This window comes from Aquarana catesbeiana, linkage group LG03, assembly GCF_042186555.1.
Source record: "Aquarana catesbeiana isolate 2022-GZ linkage group LG03, ASM4218655v1, whole genome shotgun sequence".
Classification (NCBI taxonomy): Eukaryota; Metazoa; Chordata; class Amphibia; order Anura; family Ranidae; genus Aquarana; species Aquarana catesbeiana.
In genome coordinates this window covers 274,414,577-274,437,658 of record NC_133326.1, presented here as the reverse complement: position 1 = coordinate 274,437,658, position 23,082 = coordinate 274,414,577, and the positions used below count along the sequence as shown (strand labels likewise).

Genomic DNA, 23,082 nt, shown 5'->3' with positions numbered 1-23,082 from the left:
AATCACTGCGATTTTTATCTCTAGACAGTTTATGTGTCCCCCCCGATCTGTATAAAAGTTTACTAAACCAAGGCTTCCTGAATTGTCAGATATGGATAATGCAACTTTCCATAATAACCTCTATTGTAAATTTAATGTGATTTAATGTGCCATGTGTATTACTATTGTCAAATATTTTACAACTGATACTATAATAAAGTTCAGTAATTGAATAAGGTGGGGCAAATGTTAATTTCAAGTTACAATTTGTACAGGACCCACACCTATATATCGGGATCCACCGATGATGTTGACATGATTTTGACTAAAGGCGACTTCTGCTTATGGGATGCAAATAAAGTTTATTGCACTACACTCCATGGACTTTATGGGCAACACAAAAATCTCTTGTAGATAAAAATACAAACTTTACTAATGTACAATTAAAATGATAAAACTTGGCTAAAATACAAAACAATGTAACATCTTGCACACTTATGTTGATTAGGATGGTAGCCCTGAACAAAAATCACAGTATCCTTATTAGAGACAAACAATCATAATACTGTACAATATAGATAGTAGGGTATGCCACCACACATTTCCATAAAACTCAACATGTTTTGCGTTGTTCCGCTTCTCCAGCAGCAGAGGGTGCAAAGGTAGAAATGCTACAAACAGCATTGGCTAGAGAGAATATTCTAGTGGGAGTACAAAAAAAGATATCCTCACATAAAAACCACCAAAGCCACTTCATCCATAGAGATCTGTATGCCTCCGCCACTATATCTGGCGTACCCCACCCGAGTCCACCATGTGTCAAAATTGGTTTTAAATAACCCAGGCGACGTGATACCAAACCTTTTTTGGCTGACCCTTATATTGGGATAAGCAGTTGTAAATTGATGTGAGCTTGTTTGGCTAATATATATATATATATATATATATATATATATATATATATAAATAACTTTTGGAGTGCTGGTTGTATTATACTGTTGATGGCAAGTTGGAGTGGACCAAATAGAGTCTATTAAGGGGGACCTATAAATGATTGGACCCAATAATATTTCTGCCCAATGTCTGATATTATGTGAGGCTTTATGTTCATTCACTACTCTTCTTGTGATGTTCCGCCGCTGGGATATCTCATATATTTTACGCTGTTTGTAGCATTTCTATTTATATCTTTGCACCTTCTGCTCCTGGAAAAGTGGATGGGCGCAAAACATGTCAAGCTTTATGTGAATGGGTGGTGGTACCCCCTGCTATCTACTGTATATTTTACTGGATTATGATTGTTTGCCTCTAATAAGGATACTTTGATTTTTGTTTGGGGCTACCATTCTAATTCACACAAGGGTGCAAGATGCTACTTTGTTTAGTATATTAACCAAGTTTTATTATTTTAATTGTGCATCAATAACATTTGTACAGTGGGTACAGAAAAGAATCAACCTCTCCCACCCCCCCTCTAAATAGACACATTTTGTTGCTTTGCAGCCTGAAATGAAGACAGACCATTTTTGTTTTATCCAGCTATATTTACTAGTGCAACTTATAATATCCAAGTGAAAGATATAACACCAACATGTTAGAAAAAAAAAAAAAAAATAGAATCACTGAGTTGGAAAAAGGATCACCCCCTTATGTCAGTATTTTGTTAGATCACCTTTTGCTTTTGTCTGTTAGGATATGTCTCTACTAACTTTGCACATCTAGACTTTGCAATATTTTCCCACTCTTCTTTACAGAACTGCTCAAGATCAGTTAAATTTGATGGTGGCCCTTTGTGGACTGCAGTCTTCAAGTCATTCCACAGATTTTCAATGGGTTCTGACTAAGCCATGCAAGCACATTCACCTTCAACCACTGTGGTCATTTTTGCTCTGTGCTTTGGTTCATTGTCATCTTGACAGGTAAACCTTTTTCCCATTGACGACTGTCTGGCAGAGGGCAGCAAATTTTCCTCAAGAATTTGATGGTATTTTGCCCCATCCATTTTTCTTTTATTCTGACAAGAGCTCCAGTCCTTGCTGCAGAGAAACACTCCTGTGCTTTACTGTATGAATGGTGTTATTTGAATGGTGAGCTGTATTGGATTTCCACCAGACATATCGTTTGGTGTTGAGGCCAAATAGTTACATTTTAGCCTCATCTAACCACCTTAAAAGCACCTTGAAGATTCTGAGGTCACATGCGATAATGTGTTATGTCAGATGATACTAAAATTGAATTTTTTGGCTTCAACACCAAACGATATGTCTGGCGGAAATCCAATACAGCTCACATATCCCAACAGACTAAAGGCTATAATTAACCTCCCTGGCGGTATTCCCGAGTGTGGCTTTGGGGTGATTTTTCAGTACCAAATGCGGTAACCCCGAGCCACACTCGGGATCGCATCGCAGGATCCAGGCAAAGTTACTTACCTTTTCCCCAGGATCCTGCTATGTCTCCCCACTGTGTGTGCGAGCCATGTCTCCGCTCGATCTATCACCTCCGTGCGACGCCTTCTGTATACTGAGTCACATGGTGTAGTGCCAGTGTCCCAGCTCCGGTCACGTGCAGCCAGCGTCGTGTGGGGCGACCCGGAAGCGATTTGTGTAGAGGTTTTGGCGCGCTGGTTGTAGGCGCGGAAGTCTGACAGAGAAGCAGAGGAGCAACCAACCTAAATGTGTGGATGAAGTTGCCTACCAAGAAGAAGTTGTGGCTGTCCTCAAAAAGTCACTTCAAGGAACAGATATACTTGAGAAAGACTGGAGAGAAGGAGAAGTGGTATCTAATCGGTTTATTAAGAGATTGTGGCTGGGTCATAAGCCAAAAAGCGGAATTGATCTCCTGATAAGAGATCTGGGCAGATGGTAAGAGGCTGTGATTTCCCAGGTGGAAGGACTTTCCTATTTCACATCACTATTTCCTATGGTGTTTTTCAAGTTTGATGTCACTATTTTATATGAAGGAGAGACTTTCTTATATTATGACCAGTGATCGATCAACAGCAATACCAGCTCACTTCTCTTTGAAAATAACAACTCCCACATGTACCTATAATACTTCAAGATGTGATTTCTTTTTATGATGCGACTATTTGCAACATTGTAGAGAGAGAATACTGTGAAGTATAGTGATTTTATTTAGATAATTGTATTCTTTTATTTTAGTTATGTAGCACCAATCGTGAAATTATATCCTAGATTTGATCTCATATAGCGCAGTTTCTTCGTTTAACATTTTGCTAATTGTGCGTATCTCACATTTTAAACTGCAGCAAGACCCAGTACTTATATCTTCTAGAACAGACAGGTGATTATAACCTTGTCTCTTCTGGAAATATTTTTGAGACAGCGCTGTATTTTTAAAAATGTATTAAATATTTAACAACACCTTTCAAAATATTGTTGGTATTTCAAAAGTTGCTGAAACATGGCATAATCTTGTTTTCTCCTTGTTTTGTTAATGTGTTTTTTAATATTTTACTAATAATAATATTTCAAATACATAATTATTCATTTTCTCATTGTAGCAGAAAATAAGATATAAATAATGTTATTGCTCTTGCAGTATTGGCATTAGGGTAAAGCTTAGCAAATAGGAGTATGCAGACACTGCCCTCTGGTGTATATTACAAATGATAAAGTAATTACTAGTATTAAAATATAAGTGAACCCTCAGTTTGTAAAACAACCCATTCAGTTTAAATGAAAGCGAATAAAGTGCAGCACCTCAAAAATAAATAAACTAAAAAGTGTACAGTGAATTAATACATCGTGCAACCCATCTCTTGGATAACTAAAATGAACAAATCTACAAAAATAAGCCCCAATCCTCAATTAAAACAAAATAAAGTCTATTCCACTGTGCATAAATAATCATAAAAAAGCTAATTAAAAAAATTAGGATAGAGATTAAAAAGTGTGTCAACTTTTCACCACTAGTATACAGACCAGCAAATCATTTTGTGATATTCACCATGCGAGTACTGCCCCAACACTCCGCACTTACCAGCTAATATGGCTGCATAGACGATAGCAGCAGAAACGCTTTTATTGCATCCCATGTAAGGCTCCACTCCAGTCACGGTCCCTTTCAGATGATACCTCACTGGCTGCAGCACAGACTGTGACTTTGACACCACCATCCAAAGGAAAGAGGTAAGTACTGCAACTATGTTGGGTAAATGCTCACAAATCAGAGCTAACTTTGGGGGCACATATAATCAATGCAGCAGCGTGATGTCAGCATTAAGAAGAACCCCCAGGCACAGAGTGTTTTCTTTTTTTACCACTTGATCAAAATTTTGTAAGTTGGAATTAGGGTGGATCTAAGATTATAGCTACTTCATATATGTAGTTTGTCTCAAGTATAATTATCAAAGTGGTACTGAGGTCTAGCTGATCATTATCCGAATAACAGTTGGAATGCAGTGTTTAGGAATCTGAGAGATCACATACCTTAACAGGGGAAATCATTTTTTCTTAAGAAAAATGTAAAATGTCTAGGCGCATGCCCGCTCAACACCCAAGATGGCCGCGACCTTCTAAAGCTCAGCGCCGCTCCAGGCCATTAACACCCGCTGCAGCCTTCAGGACACTCGCCCGAGACCCGCTCCACATCTCATCGCGAGGGGAACATACCGGGAGTTCTCCGATAACCACCGGCTTGGTCAGGAAGGATCTCTCTTGCAGCTGAACTCCGCCGCTGGCCTGCTCAGCTATGCCAAGATGGCGGCCGCTGCTCCACGAGGGAAAGACACTGAGGCAGAAGAGTCCATAGCTGACCAGGACACAGCTCCTCCATCCCTGCTGAGCACAGTGAGTCTCCCACACATGGTGGCACCCTCCCCCAGATCCACAGAATCGCTGATAGGGAGGTTGATAGATGGGATCCCTATGACACCTATGAATGATCCCGTAGCAGGCCTGAACACTTGTGAGGGGGAGGCCTACACCACCTCTCTTGTACCCACTGACCTTCCCTCTATGATGGCAGCCTTCTCCCAGATGCTGTCCAGAAGTTTGGTGCTAAACGCTGCCCAAATCACTTCTTCCATTCACAAGGACCTGCAGCAACTGGGCATGAGGATTGAAATCATTGAGAAAAAGGCTGACCAATCTGTAGCCAAAATCAATCAAAACTCAGAATTCAAGATATCCAGGACCAACTAGAAAGGGTATTATAGAAAGGGTATTCTATTCACAAGGACCTGCAGCAACTGGGCATGAGGATTGAAATCATTGAGAAAAAGGCTGACCAATCTGTAGTCAAAATCAATCAAAACTCAGAATTCAAGATATCCAGGACCAACTAGAAAGGGTATTATAGAAAGGGTATTATAGAAAATTGATGACCTGGAAAAAAAATCCAGACGATATAAGTTCAGGATAAGGGGACTCCCTAAATCAGTGAAAGATGTTCAACCGGCAATTCGGGCCCTCATCAAAGGTCTCATTCCGGAAATTTCCGAACACCACCTGAAACTTGACAGGGCCCATGGAGCCTTGCAACCCCCTCGTTTAGACGGCCTCCCCAGGGACATTATAGTCAAGCCTCATTTTTACTCTGTCAAAGAGGAAGTGATGAGAAGATTTAGAAACAAGAAAAAATCCCCTATGTGGTGGACTTTTAAGGCACTATACTATTTTAAAGGATTTTAGTGAATATGTATTGATAGTTTCAAAAATTTAGCAAATATATAAACGAAAAACAATATTCATGTATAAAAACAGGGAATGTTTGAGCATATCTGTAGATTTGTACACTGTTATACATATAAAAATATATATACAATACAGTTTATAATCTCTCGCGCCCAATGCGTTTCAGAGTGCTAAGTTGCCTCCTTCTTCAAGGGTATGTGCGAGGAAAAAACATATTTGTAAAATAGAGTAATGAATGAATAAACAAATAATAAATAACATTATATGGTGTATAACGTTTTTTTGTCAGAAAAAAAGAAACACAAATATTATAACAGTGTAGTCAACATTACAATAGTTGTATCTTAAAAACATGCGAGGGTACAGGTTCCTTTAAGTTCACACTCTGGAGACCCACAGTTGCACATGTGTGTAGAGGTTCATAGATGTCAAACCTAGGAGAGACCTCACCACCAACCCAAAAGTCCCCCTCCTCCACAGAGGGAGGGATGGCCTGAGAAAGGGGGTAGGGAGAGTCTCAGGACACACTGGGGTCAGGAAAGAAGAAGCCCTGTAAAGTGTAGACAAAGAAGTCCATGTCCCCAGGGACATTATAGTCAAGCCTAATTTTTACTCTGTCAAAGAGGAAGTGATGAGAAGATCTAGAGCAGCTGATACCCTCACTACAAAGTGACATACAGTCCAGGTCTTTGCCGACCCCTCACCCTATACAGTGCAGAAGCGAAGATCACGTAAACCGCTCCTCCAAGTCCTGCAACACAAAGAGATATCCCACGCCACCTGAACTTTTCCTACTGCAATAAGGGTTTTGGATTCTTGTTTTTCATGGAGGGGGAGCTCATAATCTTCACCTGGGTCTGATATCGCAAGAGCTTCAACCACCTTCACCCAACAAGGGACCCTCCTCATCATCAAAACATCCACCTCCAGCAAGCCCTCTACAACCCGCCTAGCTGACTCAACACTCCAAGAGGTCTAAGGAGTCACTACCACCATGAATAGACTGCTCATGTCAGAGTCCTGGTTTGAATTTTTTTCACCTGTTTTTTCTCCCAGTAGTATCTCCCCAGGGTCCCCGACCTAACAGTGAAAGTTCCTCTTTCTTTACCGTTATGGGGAGGTGGATCTGTTGGGCTTATTCCTGGGGGGTGAGCTAGGGAGAAGGGTCTTGGAACAAAGCCCAATTGTTTTTCACTGTTTTCCACTGGTTGCTAACCCTTTAACCGCTTTGTTTTTCTCCCGCTGCGCTCTTACTGAATTATGCCATAAACTCTCCAATACGGAGTCTATAAACGACCATTATGTGTTGAACTGCTATTCTTACTTCAGGAGCCCTCGAGCCCAGCCGCATGTTTAGGTGATAAACGCCCTGTGGCCGAAACGTATATAGTTTAGCTCTCCACTGCTGTTAGATTTGGGAGGAGTCTCCTTGGCGGGACTGACTTCTCTCAGGGGATTTCAGTAAGCCTCTGAGACCCCTGGCAAGGGAAGTCAGTTCCGACTGGGTGTCTCGGTATGGGTTTTCTAGTTCCAAACGAATTATCTGTTGGGTGTTCTGTTTAGTTTACACTGGTAATGTTTCTTCCCAGCGGGAGGACCGAAGTGGACGCAGTGCGCCTCCTCAAGTCTCTGAGGTAAACGTGTTCACCTCCCAGAGATAATACAAAGTGCTTCAGATCTCTCCGGTTATGGGGTGGGAATTGGCAGGTCCATTCCTATCATGGGTGGGGCTATGGGTTTATGGCCAGCCCCAACAGATGTTTGCTTGTATACGCTTACTCTTACTTATTCCTCTCTTCTCTTTCTCCTTTTCTGCTTTTACTTTGACTCTCTTTAGGTTCCCTAGGAGTCTCCATACTCTCTGCTCCAAGGTCCGGGCGATGGATTGTATTGCTGAATGGCCACACCATCCAGATTCACCTCTGTGATGGGTGAGCTATACAATGTCATCGAGATACCCTGCCCTCTGATCCATGGCTAACTCAAAACTCCCAACACCCACCTTAAAAATAATTTCTCATAACGCACAGGGACTCAACTCGCCAATCAAATGTCGGATGTTATTCCAACTGTACCATACCATAAGTTCTGATATCTTACTCCTAAAAGAGACGCACTTTCCTGCTACATTTAGGCCTACCTTCCCAAACCAACGCTACCCACAATTCCTCCTCGCAAACGCGGACAAAACAAAAAAAGGAGTAGCCACATGCTTCTCCAAACACAAACTTTTCTCAGACGGCGGTAATCATAGATCCCCTAGGTCACTACATCTTAGGCACTATAGAAGGTAAGACCTACACCTTCATCTCTTACTACACCCCAAACAAGGGCCAAGCAAAGTTCTTTGAATCACTAATACGCTCCCTGCGACAACACTTCAAGGGCGCGGTAATTATTGGGGGTGACTCCAATGTGGCCTTTGACCTCTCCCTGAGCAAAACAGCTAAACAGACGTCAAGATCCAAATGCCCCACTAAACAGAGTTTGAAAATTGCACACCTGCTGCACTAGGGAGGACTGATAGATATCTGGAGGGAACTCAACCCCCACACGAAGGATTATACCCACTTTTCAGCGCCCCACAATACTTATGCCATAATACAGCACATATTTACACAATCCACATCCATCCCGCTGACCCTAACGTCCAAAATTAAAGATACTCCCCTTTCAGACCACTCTATTGTAACATTAGTTACCCAATGGCGACTCAACAAAGCATTGCTCAGCGACCTGATACAATGTACAATCTTAGAACCTTGAAGGACTACTTTCATGAAAATGACAATAACTCAGTTTCCCCCTCAACTCTGTGGGCTGCTCACAAAACAGTTATGAGAGGTAAGCTTATTTAGTTCTCCTCCAAGCTAAAGCGGACCTGCAGAGGTGCCCAGAGGAACTTTGCTCCCTAGCCAAGGCCCAAAAAATGAAACCCTAAAACCTTAGCCCAGCTTGATATAGCCCAAACTAACCTTAATCTAACCCTCATAACAGCTGCAGAGAAACATCTCAGATGGACTGGAGCTAGATTCTATTCCCAAAAAAATAGAATTGGCTCCAAACTGGCCATGAAACTGAGGCCCCAACAATTGCACTTTAGCTTTCCCGAAAATTTGAACCCCAGCAGGTGACCTTACTCAGAACTCAACTAAAATAATGGACGCCTTCCTAAAGTTTTACTCAAACCTTAACAAAGCTGATCCTCTGCCCTCTCCTATAGTCAGGAACGCTTTCTTTACTGACCTTCCTATCCCTTCGATAGCCCAATGCCACAAAGACCTTCTAGAGGGCCCCTTCTCCTCTGGGGAGGTCTTAGAAACAATTAAGTCCCTCAAATTAGGCTCATCCCCAGGGTCCGACAGATTCTCAACTGGATACTACAAAAAGTTTGGTGCTTATCTAGCACCCTATCTAACACAGTTCTTCAACTCTCTCAGGGATGGAGCCCTCTCTCAATTCTGCATATATCTTTGTCATCCCCAAACCCAGGAAGGACGCGAGTGAAGTCAGCAACTATCGTTTGATCTCGCTTATCCATAACGATCTAAAGTTTATGACAGAAGTTCTAGCAAACAGACTAGCGAGTTTCATCGCTACATACATCCACAAAGACCAGGTGGGCTTCCTTCCCGGGAGACAGGGCCCGGACCAGATCAGGAGAGCGGTTAACATTATGTCATTGCTCAACTCCCAATGGTATGGCGGCCCTCCCCAGAGGGGTTTCCTCCTCTCAATAGACTTGCACAAAGCATTTAACTCAGTATCTTGCCAATATATCTATGAAATTTTGGAGAAATAGGGATTCGGACCAAACTTTCTAGGTATCATCCATTTTCTTTATTCATCACCTAGTGCCCAGGTGCGCTTACTAGGCAGATACTCTGAGACCTTTGTTATCAGCAAAGGGACCAGACAAGGGTGCCCACTTTACCCTTTGACGTTCTCGATAGCCATCGAAACTCTGGCTATCACGATAAGAACTAACACTGATATCAAAAGGAGTTCTCTGCGGATGATCTCCTTCAATTTCTTACCTCCCCTTAACGTCCACCCCTAACATCTACAAAGTACTCTGGGAGTTTGGCTTAGTCTCGGGTCTGAAAGTTAACTTATCCAAATCTCTAGCCCTAAATGTGTCAGTCCTCCCAGAAGTGGTTGCCCAACTAAAACACAACTTTGCATTCATTTGGGCCACTGACTCAATACCATACCTGGGCATTAGACTTACACATAACACAAGCAAGCACTTCCAGGCCAATTACCCTCCTATGATTTGTAAATGTGGCGAGGACTTAGCGGGAGGGTCAGAGTGTGGTCTATCCTGGCTGGGCAGAATTAATGCGGTAAAAATGACCCTCCTACCGCGAATGTTATCTTTGTTCAGGTCCCTCCCGATACCTATCAAGAAACAACTTCTCCTAGGACTTCAATACAAATAATACTCTTCATCTGGGGGAAAAAAGGCTATAGGTGTGCCAAAGAGATTCTTTACTGGGTAAAATCACAGGAGGGTCTAGGCCTTCCTAACCTGTGGTGGTACTACCAGGTGGCCCAACTAACCCAAATCTCAATAGTTTACTCTAGGGGACCTAAACCAGACTCGGTTTCCATGGAGAGGCAAGCAGTCCCCTTTAACACACTGGACTACCTCCTGTGGAGTGACACAAAATCCAGACCGCCCATTATGTCCCCTACTCTTTCTCACTCAGTAGCACTGTGCAACACACTTCATAAACAACATTCACTGATATCTTCCATGCGTCCACTCTTGCACATCTTCCACAATCCATCCTTCCACCAGCATTCTGCTGGTGGATAAACAAAAGCTTATTCCGCATAGGACATTTCTTCACCCTGACAGGCCCCATTAAGCTGGGATACTGCACGAATAAACTAGAAATGCCCAACTCAGAGATATTCTGATTCTCTCAAATTATGCACTTTCTCAACTCTATCTGGACAGATAGGAACAAACCCCCCAAAGCCATACGAACAATGGTGCTCCAATATTATGGATTAGGGGGGAGGTATCTCGTTGATCTACTCCTCCTTGGCATGTAAGGAAAACACCCCCCCCCATCCGGGCCTGGGAGATGGACACAGGGCATTCGTGGGACCAAAATGTATGGTCTCAAGCCTTCCAACGTTCCTATAAAAGGTATCTTGAATATCTCCCTGATTGAAACTAATGTTAAGCGGGGGAGATGGGCGGAGCCTAGCGGAGCAGACATGCATTGTTAGAGCTCCGCACCGCTGAGGAGAGAAGAGAAGGACAAAGCGGAGCCTGCAGGCTCAAAAGGTATCCATTTGAACCTTTTTGCCCCAGGGAACAAACTGTGAAAGTTTGGGCAGGAAATATGGTACTGGGAGGAAACCGTGGCAGAAATAAAAATCACCTCACAAAGAGCTCACAGGCACTCACTGCAACTAAAGCAGCTCCAGTCACCTCACAAGATACAGCATCAGGGCGCTCTCACAGACAGAAAATGTCACAGCAAGACTCTCCATTTGAGTCAGATATAGAACAAATCCTCTCACAAACTTCTCCACAAGCCTCCTCAACATCCCCAGTAATATTATTACAATTTGAAAAGATGCTTCATAAGGCTTTAAAACAAACCTCAGACCAAATAACAAAAAGCCTAACCAAAGAAATAAGAGAGCTGGGAAACCGCACCGCAGCCTTAGAAATAAAAATGGATGAAATTGAAATTACAACCCAAGTAAATATAACAGAATTGGAACAATTAAAAGAAGAGAATTTAATACTTCAAACTAAGCTCGAAGATTACGAAAATAGAGCCAGACGTTCAAACTTGCGCATAAGGGGAATACCTGAAACTGTGACAGACCTGCAATCTACTATTACTGCTCTATTACAAGAACTAAAGCCAGATATCCCTATTGAACGTTTAGAACTGGACAGAGTACACAGAGCCCTCACAGCCAAAAAGAAAGATGGACCCCCACGTGATATAATCACAAAATTTCATTATTACAGAACGAAAGAACAAATACTAATTGCTGCAAGAGAAAAAAAGGAACTTAATTTTCAAGGACACAATTATCAAATTTATGCTGACCTATCCCAACTTACTATTACTAAAAGACGATCCATGAAACCCCAACTAATGGAACTGCAACACCACAACATTATGTATCAATGGGGCTTCCCCTTTTCAGTCAGATTTAACTACCAAGGTACAATTTACAGAAGCAGATCAGCAGATGAACTACAACAAACCCTTTTAAAATTAAATCTGACAGAACCCACAAGCAGCAACACTCCCACACGCAGAAGAATGGCATCATCTTCACCTTCAGGCAGCACCCAGAAAATTTCAGAACAAAATGGGAATCATCATTCTCACAAAAGAGGCCGTTATGCCACATCATCCATGGACCAAGAAGATTCAATGGACTGACATCCTAATTCCTGATATCTCTTCATTTATTATACTAAGAGATGGTTCTCTATAAAAAACCTAAATTTATAACTGAATGTAACTGCATTCTGATAGTCACACACTGTGTGGGATCATGTTACACTCCAGTTATATTTCTTATTACTTCTGATTCATCTAGCCTTAGAATATATAAGTGAAATAAGGAAATTCTTGTTCAGTTATATATTATCAGGTAATAACAATAGATTTATTACTTTTTAGGACAAATATGTTCAATAATCCAGAAGTAATGGAAGCTTTTTCTTTATTTTCTTAAAACAAATATATTATTACCTAACTAGTTCCTAGAATTATGTTTTTGTTTATTCTAATCTGAAGCAATACAACCTCAATTTTATGAGTTAACATATCTAAACAGTTACATATGAATAAAATATGTAATTGTTTACTCTAAAAGGGTTAAAATCCCAAAATAATTCAAACTATCTTCATCAATACCAAAGTTATTAACAGTACCTTTCTAACTGAATTATTTAGCCTAGGGCAAGACTAACCATATACAACCACCCTGGAATAAATAATTTCAACAAAAACTATATTCTGCACTCCAATTAATGAAACATCATTTTGATGTCTTTTGACATAGCACTTCTCTCCTGTAAGCGGAAGATCCGTGTACCCCCATTAGCCCTCCTCATTCTCCCAACCATATTATGTGGGAGTGTGACGAAGGCACTTATTCCCCTGAGAGAGATATTTACTCTCTTTCACGGGTAAATTGTGATTACTTGCAAAAAATAATTTATACAATGTATCATCTAATCTCATATGTTTTTTGTTTACTCTTTACTCCAGAATTCACTGGTTTCTTTTCTATCTATTCATCTCTTCAGTCCCCACAGGTTGATCTGCGTAGTCAGCTCTGCATAACAAAAAGTAAGTCAAAACTATTTGATCTGTTGCCATGGCACCACTGAATATACTTTCCCTGAATGTTCAGGGAATAAATGTCCCTCAAAAAAGGACCAAAGCCTTCCGTACTTTTCATAACAAGAAGGCTCACATAGTATGCCTCCAAGAAACACACTTCACCAAAGATTCTACTCCAAAATATATTTCTCCTTTTTATCAACAAATTTACACGGCTTCTGCCTGTACCAAGCAAAGGGGAACTCTAATTGCATTTCACCGATCCACACCCTTCACCTTATCATCAGAAATTAAAGACCCAGAATGTAGATACCTGATACTCATGGGTTATATAATGGATACAGCAATCACGGTGATTTCCTACTACGCTCCTAACAAACAACCTACACCATTCCTCTTACATGTATTACAAGTGATTAATACACACAAAATAGGAACTGTGATAATGTGTGGGGATTCGAACCAGGTCCTCCTCCCATTTCTAGATAAATCACCTTTTACACCATCCAAAATAACCTCTAGATTACCTTTTTCTCAACTTCTTTCCAAATACAATCTGGTAGATTCGTGGAGAGAAAGTAACCCAATGAAAAAGAAATTCACTTATTTCTCGCACCCTCATCAAACCTTCACCAGAATAGATCATATTTTTCTAACAATAGGAATGATACCAGAAATTATTGCATCAGATATAATTCCAATTCCGTGGTCTGACCATAATGCAGTATACACTACTATAGCCTCAGCCATACCAAAAGCGCATGACCCAACGTGGTACTTACCGGACATAATGCTCAAACACCCACTACATCAGATGGCCATTGAACAAGCTTTAAAGGAATACATATCAATTAATAATACAACAGACATCTCCCCAATAACACTGTGGGAAGCTCATAAGCCTGTCTTGCGTGGTACAATACAAAGACAAATGGCACTATTTAAACGGGAACGTAAAAATCTAGCAAAAAAACTAGAACTCAATTTTAATGCAGCCTACATATCATTTCAAGATAATCCATCTCAGAGTACAAAATCTCATCTGGAAAAATCTAGATTGGAATACGATCTATTTCTCACTGAGTCAGTTGATAAATCCCTCAAACGCTCCAAACACAATTTCTACATGAATACAAACAAACCAGGTACATATTTGGCTCGGGCATTAAATTCAACTAACAAATCTTTCAAACCAATACGTTTGAAATCATCAAAAAATGTTTACACTTGTAATCCAGTTAAAATAGTCCATAAATTTCACTCACATCTCGCAACTTTATACAAGACAAACAATGAATTTAATCCTACAGAGGCTGAATCCTTCTTCTCAAAAATAACCTTACCTGAGTTATCTCAGAATCAAAAAAGCAGTTTGGATGAGCCTATAACTATAGATGAAGTTGCTAACGCCATAAAAGACCTAAAACTTAACAAAAGACCAGGCCCAGACGGCTACTCGGCTTTATACTATAAAACATTCTCAGAAATACTCTCTCCCATTCTCACTGAAACTTTTAACAAACTTCTAGATGGACATTCTTTTCGGCAAGAAACACTAATGGCAATTGTTTGTATGATCCCAAAACCCCTTTCTGATGATACTTCCTGTGTGAATTATCGGCCTATCTCTCTGTTAAACCTTGATATTAAATTATTAGCAAAAATAATAGCAAAACGCCTCAATAGCATTATAGGAAAATTAATACATAGAGATCAAGTAGGCTTCATGCCAAATAGACAGGCAGGCGATAATATACGCAGGGCAGTGTTATTGGCACATATTGCTAAAAAACGGAAAATCCCTTTATGTTTTCTATCTCTCGATATTAAGAGGGCATTTGACACAGTATCCTGGCAATATATGCAATATTCATTACAAAAATGGGGTTTTGGACCCCACTTTTTAACATGGATCAAAGCATTATATAATAAACCCAAAGCCTATATAAAATATGCTGGATACAAATCTGATGCCTTTAATATCGAAAGAGGTACCCGACAGGGTTGCCCATTATCTCCCTTATTATTTGCCCTTATACTCGAACCCATGGCCCAATACATCAGAACAAACCAAACTATAACTGGCATTGAAGTAGAAGGTATTACACACAAATTATGTATATTTGCAGACGATATATTACTTTTTCTATCATCACCACAGGTCTCTGGTCCTAATTTAATACCAGCTCTTGATGGATTTGCAGCCCTATCCGGCCTTATGATTAATCCTAAGAAATGCCTAGTGCTTAATATTTCACTCACAAACATGGAATTGATCCCGGCTAGGGCTGCACTCCCATTCACATGGGCAGAAAAATCAATCCCATATCTTGGAATTCATTTAACAGCATCTCATTCTGACTAATTATCAACCAATTATCCTCCTGTATTAAGACAGATCACAAATCTAATAAAACAATGGTCGCAACTTCCTTTATCCTGGATAGGGAAGATTGATGCAATCAAAATGACTATTCTACCCAAATTGCTTTATCTATTCAGAGTCCTCCCTATTCCAATTCCTTCCTATTTTTTGAGAATAGTACAAAAAAGAGCAACTTCGTTTATATGGGGCTCTTCTAAACCACGTATACCTATACACACACTACATCTTCCCAAAAATAAAGGAGGCCTGGGATACCCTAATTTTACTAACTACTACAGAGCAGCACATTTGGCCAGTCTGTCCAAATACCATGCAAAACAGGAAATCCCATTATGGGTACTTATAGAGGCTTCAGAAAATGACCCTCTATTAATATCAAATTTATTATGGCTTGATCCTAAAGACCGCTTTAAAATTCATAATCCCATAACTAAACACTTCTTATCTCTCTGGGATAAACTAAAAACCAAATATCAGTTACAATCTCCACACAATCCTCTCCTTTCTTTTATCAGAAATCCGGCCTTTTATCCGGCATGGATCTACCCAAATTCTTTTAAAGCTTGGACAACATCAGGCATTCAGACACTAAATGACTTCATAGCATCTAAATCATTCCTTTCATTCCCATCGCTTAGAGAAAAATATGATCTACCAAACTCTGAGATATTTAGATATCTCCAAATCAAAAATTTCTATACACCATTCCTAAAGGGGGATACACCATTATCCCAATTATCCATTTTTGAATCAATCTGTACAAAAGATCCATTTGCTAAAGGTACAATTTCATCACTTTATAATCAATTATATGGAGTACCAAATCTTAATAGACCCTCTTACGTTCAGAGGTGGGAGGAGGACCTGGGACGAACTTTAGAAGACACGGACTGGTCTAACATATGGCTCACATCTAAGTCATCTTCACCCAACATCTTAGCACTGGAGACAAATTATAAAGTCCTAACTCGCTGTTACCTTGTACCCGCTAGAGTGGCAAAATATTCACCTAATACCTCAGCTCTTTGTTTTCGAGGATGCCCAGAAATAGGCACATATTTACACATATGGTGGAGGTGCCCAGTAATCCAAACCTTCTGGAAGGAAGTCTTCGTGGTTGCATCTAAAATATTTAAAAAAATAATACAACCAGATCCATATTTAACTTTACTTAATCTAAAACTGGAATGGTTAACACTCTCTCAATTCAAACTTATGATCCAACTAATAACGGCTGCAAAACAAACAGTGGCCAAGGCATGGAAATCTCCTACATTGGTACTAGCAGAAACAATTCACAGAATGAATAATACAATGTCCCATGCTAAGATGGTAGCCATCGATCAAAATCAAATTCCAAAATTTGAAAAACTTTGGCATCCTTGGATAAAACAACAGTTCCTGTCAAACTTCATTGACTCTGTCCTGTTGCCATGGTAACAGATTAAATGACTTACAGAGACACCCATTCTAAGGCTTCAAAGAGAACTAAAAAGAATAATAAACTGACGAGCGGGACAACCTTGTGGACCATACCTCTACCTTTCAACCCTTTTTCTTCTTTCTCTTTCCTTTTCTCCACCTTACGATTAAAGCTCATTATCAGAATTTATTTGACCTATATACACTCTACTTGTAAACAATATGTATAGTAGGTATAAATCATTTAAATACCTACAAAAGTAACTAAGGAAATGATATATATCTTTAATTTAGGTTTACGTGAACCCAATGCTTAATATTTGAAATTTCATGATATTTACCTATATAAACCCTACTGTAAAACAATGAGCTTACTTTATAGATCCTTGTAAACTTACTTTATGTATCTTTATAATATTGTATACTCAATAAACTTCTTTTGACAAGGAAACTAATGTTAAGCTATTAACTAGGTGGTACTATGTCCCCTCCAGATTGGCAATGATCTACCCAGAGGCTTCCTCCCTATGTTTTAGAGGATGCAAGATGGAGGGCACAATGTTCCATATTTGGTGGACCTGTCCCCGAATTAGGTCTTACTGGAACAAGGTCTTTTATACACTGAGGAAGTTAACAAGCATTACAATCTCCCAAGAGATCCCACCATAGCCCTCTTAAATCACAAAATCCCGATGGTCTCAAAACACATGTAAGCGCTGTCTTTTTCATCCTCCTGGGAGCTAAGATTACGCTTGCAGGGGCTTGGACCACCATATCATTTATCACCATATCTTTTAGGGCAGCCAGGAGGAAAATATCCTGGATCATGTCGCAAGTGCACATAGTTGCAAAACTACAGGACAAACTAGAAAAATTTGAAGCTATATGGGAACCCTGGGCATCTTACTGCAATATCTTCCTCTGCCCGGGCATCACAAATAGAGGATAGGACACTCCTGGTCTTCTACTCTCTCCTTCCTTCTTATGCCCCGTACACATGGTCGGATTTTCCGACGGAAAATGTGTGATAGGACCTTGTTGTCGGAAATTCCAACCGTGTGTAGGCTCCATCACACATTTTCCATCGGATTTTCCGACACACAAAGTTTGAGAACAGGATATAAAATTTTCCGACAACAAAATCCGTTGTCGGAAATTCCGATTGTGTGTACACAAATCCGACGGACAAAGTGCTACGCATGCTCAGAATAAATAAAGAGATGAAAGCTATTGGCCGCTGCCCCGTTTATAGTCCTGACGTACGTGTTTTACGTCACCGCGTTTAGAACGATCGGATTTTCCGACAACTTTGTGTGACCGTGTGTATGCAAGACAAGTTTGAGCCAACATCCGTTGGAAAAAATCCTAGGATTTTGTTGTCGGAATGTCCAAACAAAGTCCGACCGTGTGTACAGGGCATTACTCTCCCCTTACTCTCTCTCTCACAGGGACTCCCTGCTCCTATTCCTTTCTCTATGCTCTACCTACTCGAAAAGTTTACTTCTGTGGGGGGGGGGGTCACTTACACCCCTCCCATGGGAAGCAGAAGACTCACCAAGTTGACTAATTTGTTAAGAGTATATAAGAACTACAGTTTTTGTACTATTATACCAGATTAAACCCCCTAAACTATTCATTGCTGTGGTGGCCCTGCACTGAACTGCAGTCAGTCCACCACAGGGTTGGGGTCGGGGAAGCTGGGGTCGGCGGATTTGGGACCCGCAAGGGGCAAGGCGCATACACAGTTAGATCCCATAGGGGTGGTGTGCTGGGTCTCTCTCGGGGCAGATGTCTGTCTCCCCTGAGCCTCCCTTCAGTTTGGGGTCCTTATATCTTTGGCCAGGCAGAGAATTGACATACCCATAGGAGTCGCAGGCCATGTGGGCCAATGAAATGACCATTTGCATATGTTTTTGTTCTTCTTTCAAAACTCAGTAAACATATTGAAAGATAAAAAATGTAAATGTCAAAGGATGAGGGCCAATTGCAGTAAAAGTAAACTTTCTGTGTTTCGGTTTCTCATCCAGAAACAATTTGCTGAAACAAATGAGTGAGAAAAATCAGGATTCTCCATAAAATCTGAAGCTTTTCATATATATCTATATATATCTATATATGTAGATATATATTTATATTTATACAGTGGGGTGGAAAGTATTCAGACCCCCTTAAATTTTTCACTCTTTGTTATACTGCATCCATTTGCTAAAATCATTTAAGTTCATTTTTTTCCTCATTAATGTACACACAGCACCCCATATTGACAGAAAAACACAGACTTGTTGACATTTTTGCAGATTTATTGAAAAAGAAAAACTGAAATATCACATGGTCCTAAGTATTCAGACCCTTTGCTCAGTATTTAGTAGAAGCACCCTTTTGATCTAATACAGCCATGAGTCTTTTTGGGAAATATGCAACAAGTTTTTCACACCTGGATTTGGGGATCCTCTGTCAATTCTTCTTGCAGATCCTCTCCAGTTCTGTCAGGTTGGATGGTAAACATTGGTGGACAGCCATTTTTAGGTCTCTCCAGAGATGCTCAATTGGGTTTATGTCAGGGCTCTGGCTGGGCCATTCAAGAACAGTCATGGAGTTGTTGTGAAGCCACTCCTGCCTTATTTTAGCTGTGTGCTTAGGGTCATTGTCTTGTTGGAAGGTAAACCTTTGGCCCAGTCTGAGGTTCTGAGCACTCTGGAGAAGGTTTTCGTCCAGGATATCCCTGTACTTGGCCGCATTCATCTTTCCCTCAATTGCAACCAGTAGTCCTGTCCCTGCAGCTGAAAAACACCCCCACAGCATGACAGGGGTGATGTCTGTGGTCAGGTCTGTCTACTACCAACCCCGCCCGACCGATGGAGCACCAGCCGCCACTCCACTGTCCAGATGTGATAAAGGCCCAAAGTATGTGAAGATGGGGGTCTAAAGCATGTCAAGTTTGTCTACAGCTTATATATACTGATCAATCGAAGTTGGAATAGCCCAAAATTCTATTTAAAAAAATATATATTATGCAATTACTTGTAAATATCTCTAAAATTTATTGGTGCATCATATGCAAGTGCAACTCTTCTACCTTCTGTAAGATACATAAACCAAGAACTTGGCCTGCTGTAGTGTCCTTACTACAATGTACAAATGTCATAATACGCTTATGTTAAGTGGTTACTTCAACAGAACAAGCAAGCAATAAAAAGCAAAAACCCCTTTAAAAATAAAACAGGGCAGGTTAACATACATATATAAAATTTGCTTGCTGCATCTTTGATGCATTTTCCAGCTACACATGCATTATATAGGGTTCAATTGTAATGCATAATGTAAAATGTGCATAAAAAGCACCACACTTAAAACATGCAGATATGAAGGGGGCCTTAATGATAGGCCAGCTGTCCTGATAACTGATTTTTTTTAATATACACGAGTTATAATTGATATGATGTTGGATTGATTGGAGCAATAACATGTTTGAGAATATATTAAAGAATAGGTCCACCCTAACACTAAAATCGCTACATCTACAGACATCCACGATATAAGCCTAACCTATCTAGCCCTATAAAGAAGAAATCAGTATACATACCTTGTTTGAAGCCAATCCAGTCCAGTCTCCAGCGGCCAAAGCTATGCAGATGACACAGCCGACAACGGCTGTGAAATGAATGTGGAGTGCCATCATCCATAGACTTAATATGGGGTTTCCGTTGTCCGATGTGTCCTCTGCACCCACCTCCCCAGCAAAGTCGCAGCTGACAGCTCAGCGTGTGATCGGGTCAGATTGGCTTCAAAAAAGGTATGGATACTGATTTCTTCTTTACAGGATTAGATAGGTTAGTGTTAGACCGTGGATGTCTGTAGATGTAGAGATTTTAGTGTTAGGGTGCACTTATCCTTTAATCTAAAATGAATTTCAGTGGTATGAGATAGCTTACAGTGCCTTGAAAAAGTATTCCCACCCCTTGAAATTTTCCACATTTGTCATGTTACAACCAAAAACTTAAATGTATTTTAATGGGATTTCATGTGATAGACCAAAGAAAAAGTGGCACATAATTGTGAAGTTGAAGGAAAATGTTGATGAATGGTTTCAACATTTTATACAAATAAATATGTAAAAAGGGTGACGCTAGTGGAAGCAATTGCCTTCAGAATTCACCTAATTAGTAAATAGTGTCCACCTGTGTGTAATGTGATCTCAGTATAAATACAGCTGTTCTGTAAAATGCCCTCAGAGGTTTGTTAGAGAACCTTAGTGAACAAACAGCATCATGAAAGCCAAGGAACTCACCAGACAGGTCAGGGATATAATTGTGGAGAAGTTTAAAGCAGGGTTAGTTTATAGAAAAAATATCCCAATCTTTGAACATCTCACGGAGCACTGTTAAATCCATCATCCGAAAATGGAAAGAGTATGGTACAACTGCAAACCTACCAAGACATGGCTTTCCACCTAAACTGACAGGCCAGGCAAGGAGAGCATTAATCAGAGAAGCAGCCAAGAGGCCCATGGTAACTCTGGAGGAGCTGAGGAGATCCACAACTCAGGTGGGAAAATCTATTCAGATTAGAACTATTAGTCGTACACAACACAAATCTGGCCTTTATAGAAGAGTGGCAAGAAGAAAGCCATTGCTGAAAGAAAGTAATAAGAATTTCCATTTGCAGTTTGCGAGAAGCCATGTGGGAGACACAGCAAACATGGGGAAGAAGGTGCTCTGGTCAGATGAGAACAAAATTTAACTTTTTGGCCTAAAAGCAAAATGCTATGTTTGACGGAAAACTAACACTGCACATCACTCTGAACACACCATCCCCACCGTGAAACATGGTGGTGGCAGTATCATGTTGTGGGGATGCTTTTCTTCAGCAGGGACAGGGAAGCTGGTCAGAGTTGATGGGAAGATGGATACAGCCAAATACAGGGCAATCTTAGAAGAAAACCTGTTATGCCGCGTACACACGGCCGGACTTCCCGACAGAAAAAGTCTGATGGGAGCTTTCGGTCGGACATTCCGACTGTGTGTATACCCCATTGGACTTTTTCTGTCGGCATTCCTGACGGACTCAGATATAGAACATGTTCTAAATCTTTCCGTCGGAAATGCCGACAGAGTTTAGCCCATTGGCAAGTCTGGCCGTGTGTACGTGGCATAAGAGCCTGCAAAAGACTTGAGACTGGGACAGAGGTTCACCTTCCAGCAGGACATAGACCCTAAACATACAGCCAGAGCTACAATGGAAGGGTTTAGATCAAAGCATATTCATGTGTTAAAATGGCCCAGTTAAAGTCCAGACCTCTGTGGCTACACTTTTCAGATATTTATTTGAAATCCCAATAAAATACATTTACCTTTTTGGTTGCAACATGACAAAATGTGGAAAATTTCAAGGGGTATGAATATTTTTTGTATAATGAATAAAAGCATTTGAATTTAATATAATCAGTAGTGGGCAGAGTGAATTTTTTAAAGGTGGTCAACATGTGCAAACTAGATTACCTGCATTTAACCAGTCTAGTCGCCCATGCCCCACCCCAAAAATAAATAAATTTGGTTAAATGGAATTGCAGCACAGCAACAGAAAGATACAGTAGCATATCAGCCTATCCAATTTCATAAAAATAATAGACAATTATTGAGGCTTTTCTACATAGACAGGTCCAGGTTGCATTAAGGTTAAAATGACAACCAAGTTACAAATGATGAAAAGGTAGCACAATACCATGACTATGCTATTTAACTGTAATAACCCTATTTTGTATATTTGTATATTTTTCCTAACAGGTAAGAAGATTTGATAAAGAAAGAAAAAGGAGATAGGAGAAAGTGAAGAAAAAGACTGAATAAAATTATTATGCTAGATTTCATCAGCCTCATAATAAAATCAAGGAAAATACATATAAGTAAAACGCATAATGCCCAAACTGTCTTTGGTAGATGGCTGTTATTGTACCTTAGAGAATATTTTGGATAGCTAGAGGAGTAAAATGTAACAGAGAGGTCCTATGTGTTGATGATAAATGAATGCAATTTAGATAACTTTCAAATGTTGCTGAAATAAATCAAGTGTTAATAAACACCTTAGAGTTTCATGGAGTTAACTGCCTTCAAAGACTGCCCCAGTGGTAAAAAGATTGATATTTTCTAATGGGGAATAACTACATTGGCTACACTTAGCTGGTGCCTAAGGAAGTATTTCTAGAGTCTGGAATCATAGATAGCAGTGTTATATTAATGTGTATTTCCACGTTTGCAGCCAAATTGGGATAAAACGTACTTGGTATTTCTCATTCACA

General features: G+C 40.3%; 1 protein-coding gene across 1 annotated transcript in view; it reads left to right on the top strand.

Annotated features, from left to right (window-relative positions):
* The window catches only part of LOC141134520 (uncharacterized), a 104,198-nt gene extending 81,437 nt beyond the window's left edge, over positions 1–22,761 (top strand). Inside the window, exon 6 of the mRNA XM_073624031.1 lies at positions 22,571–22,761. Coding sequence (XP_073480132.1) covers positions 22,571–22,584 — 14 coding nt within the window. The 3' untranslated portion in view covers positions 22,585–22,761. The remainder of the gene's footprint in view (positions 1–22,570) is intronic.
* Positions 22,762–23,082: the final 321 nt, after the last annotated feature.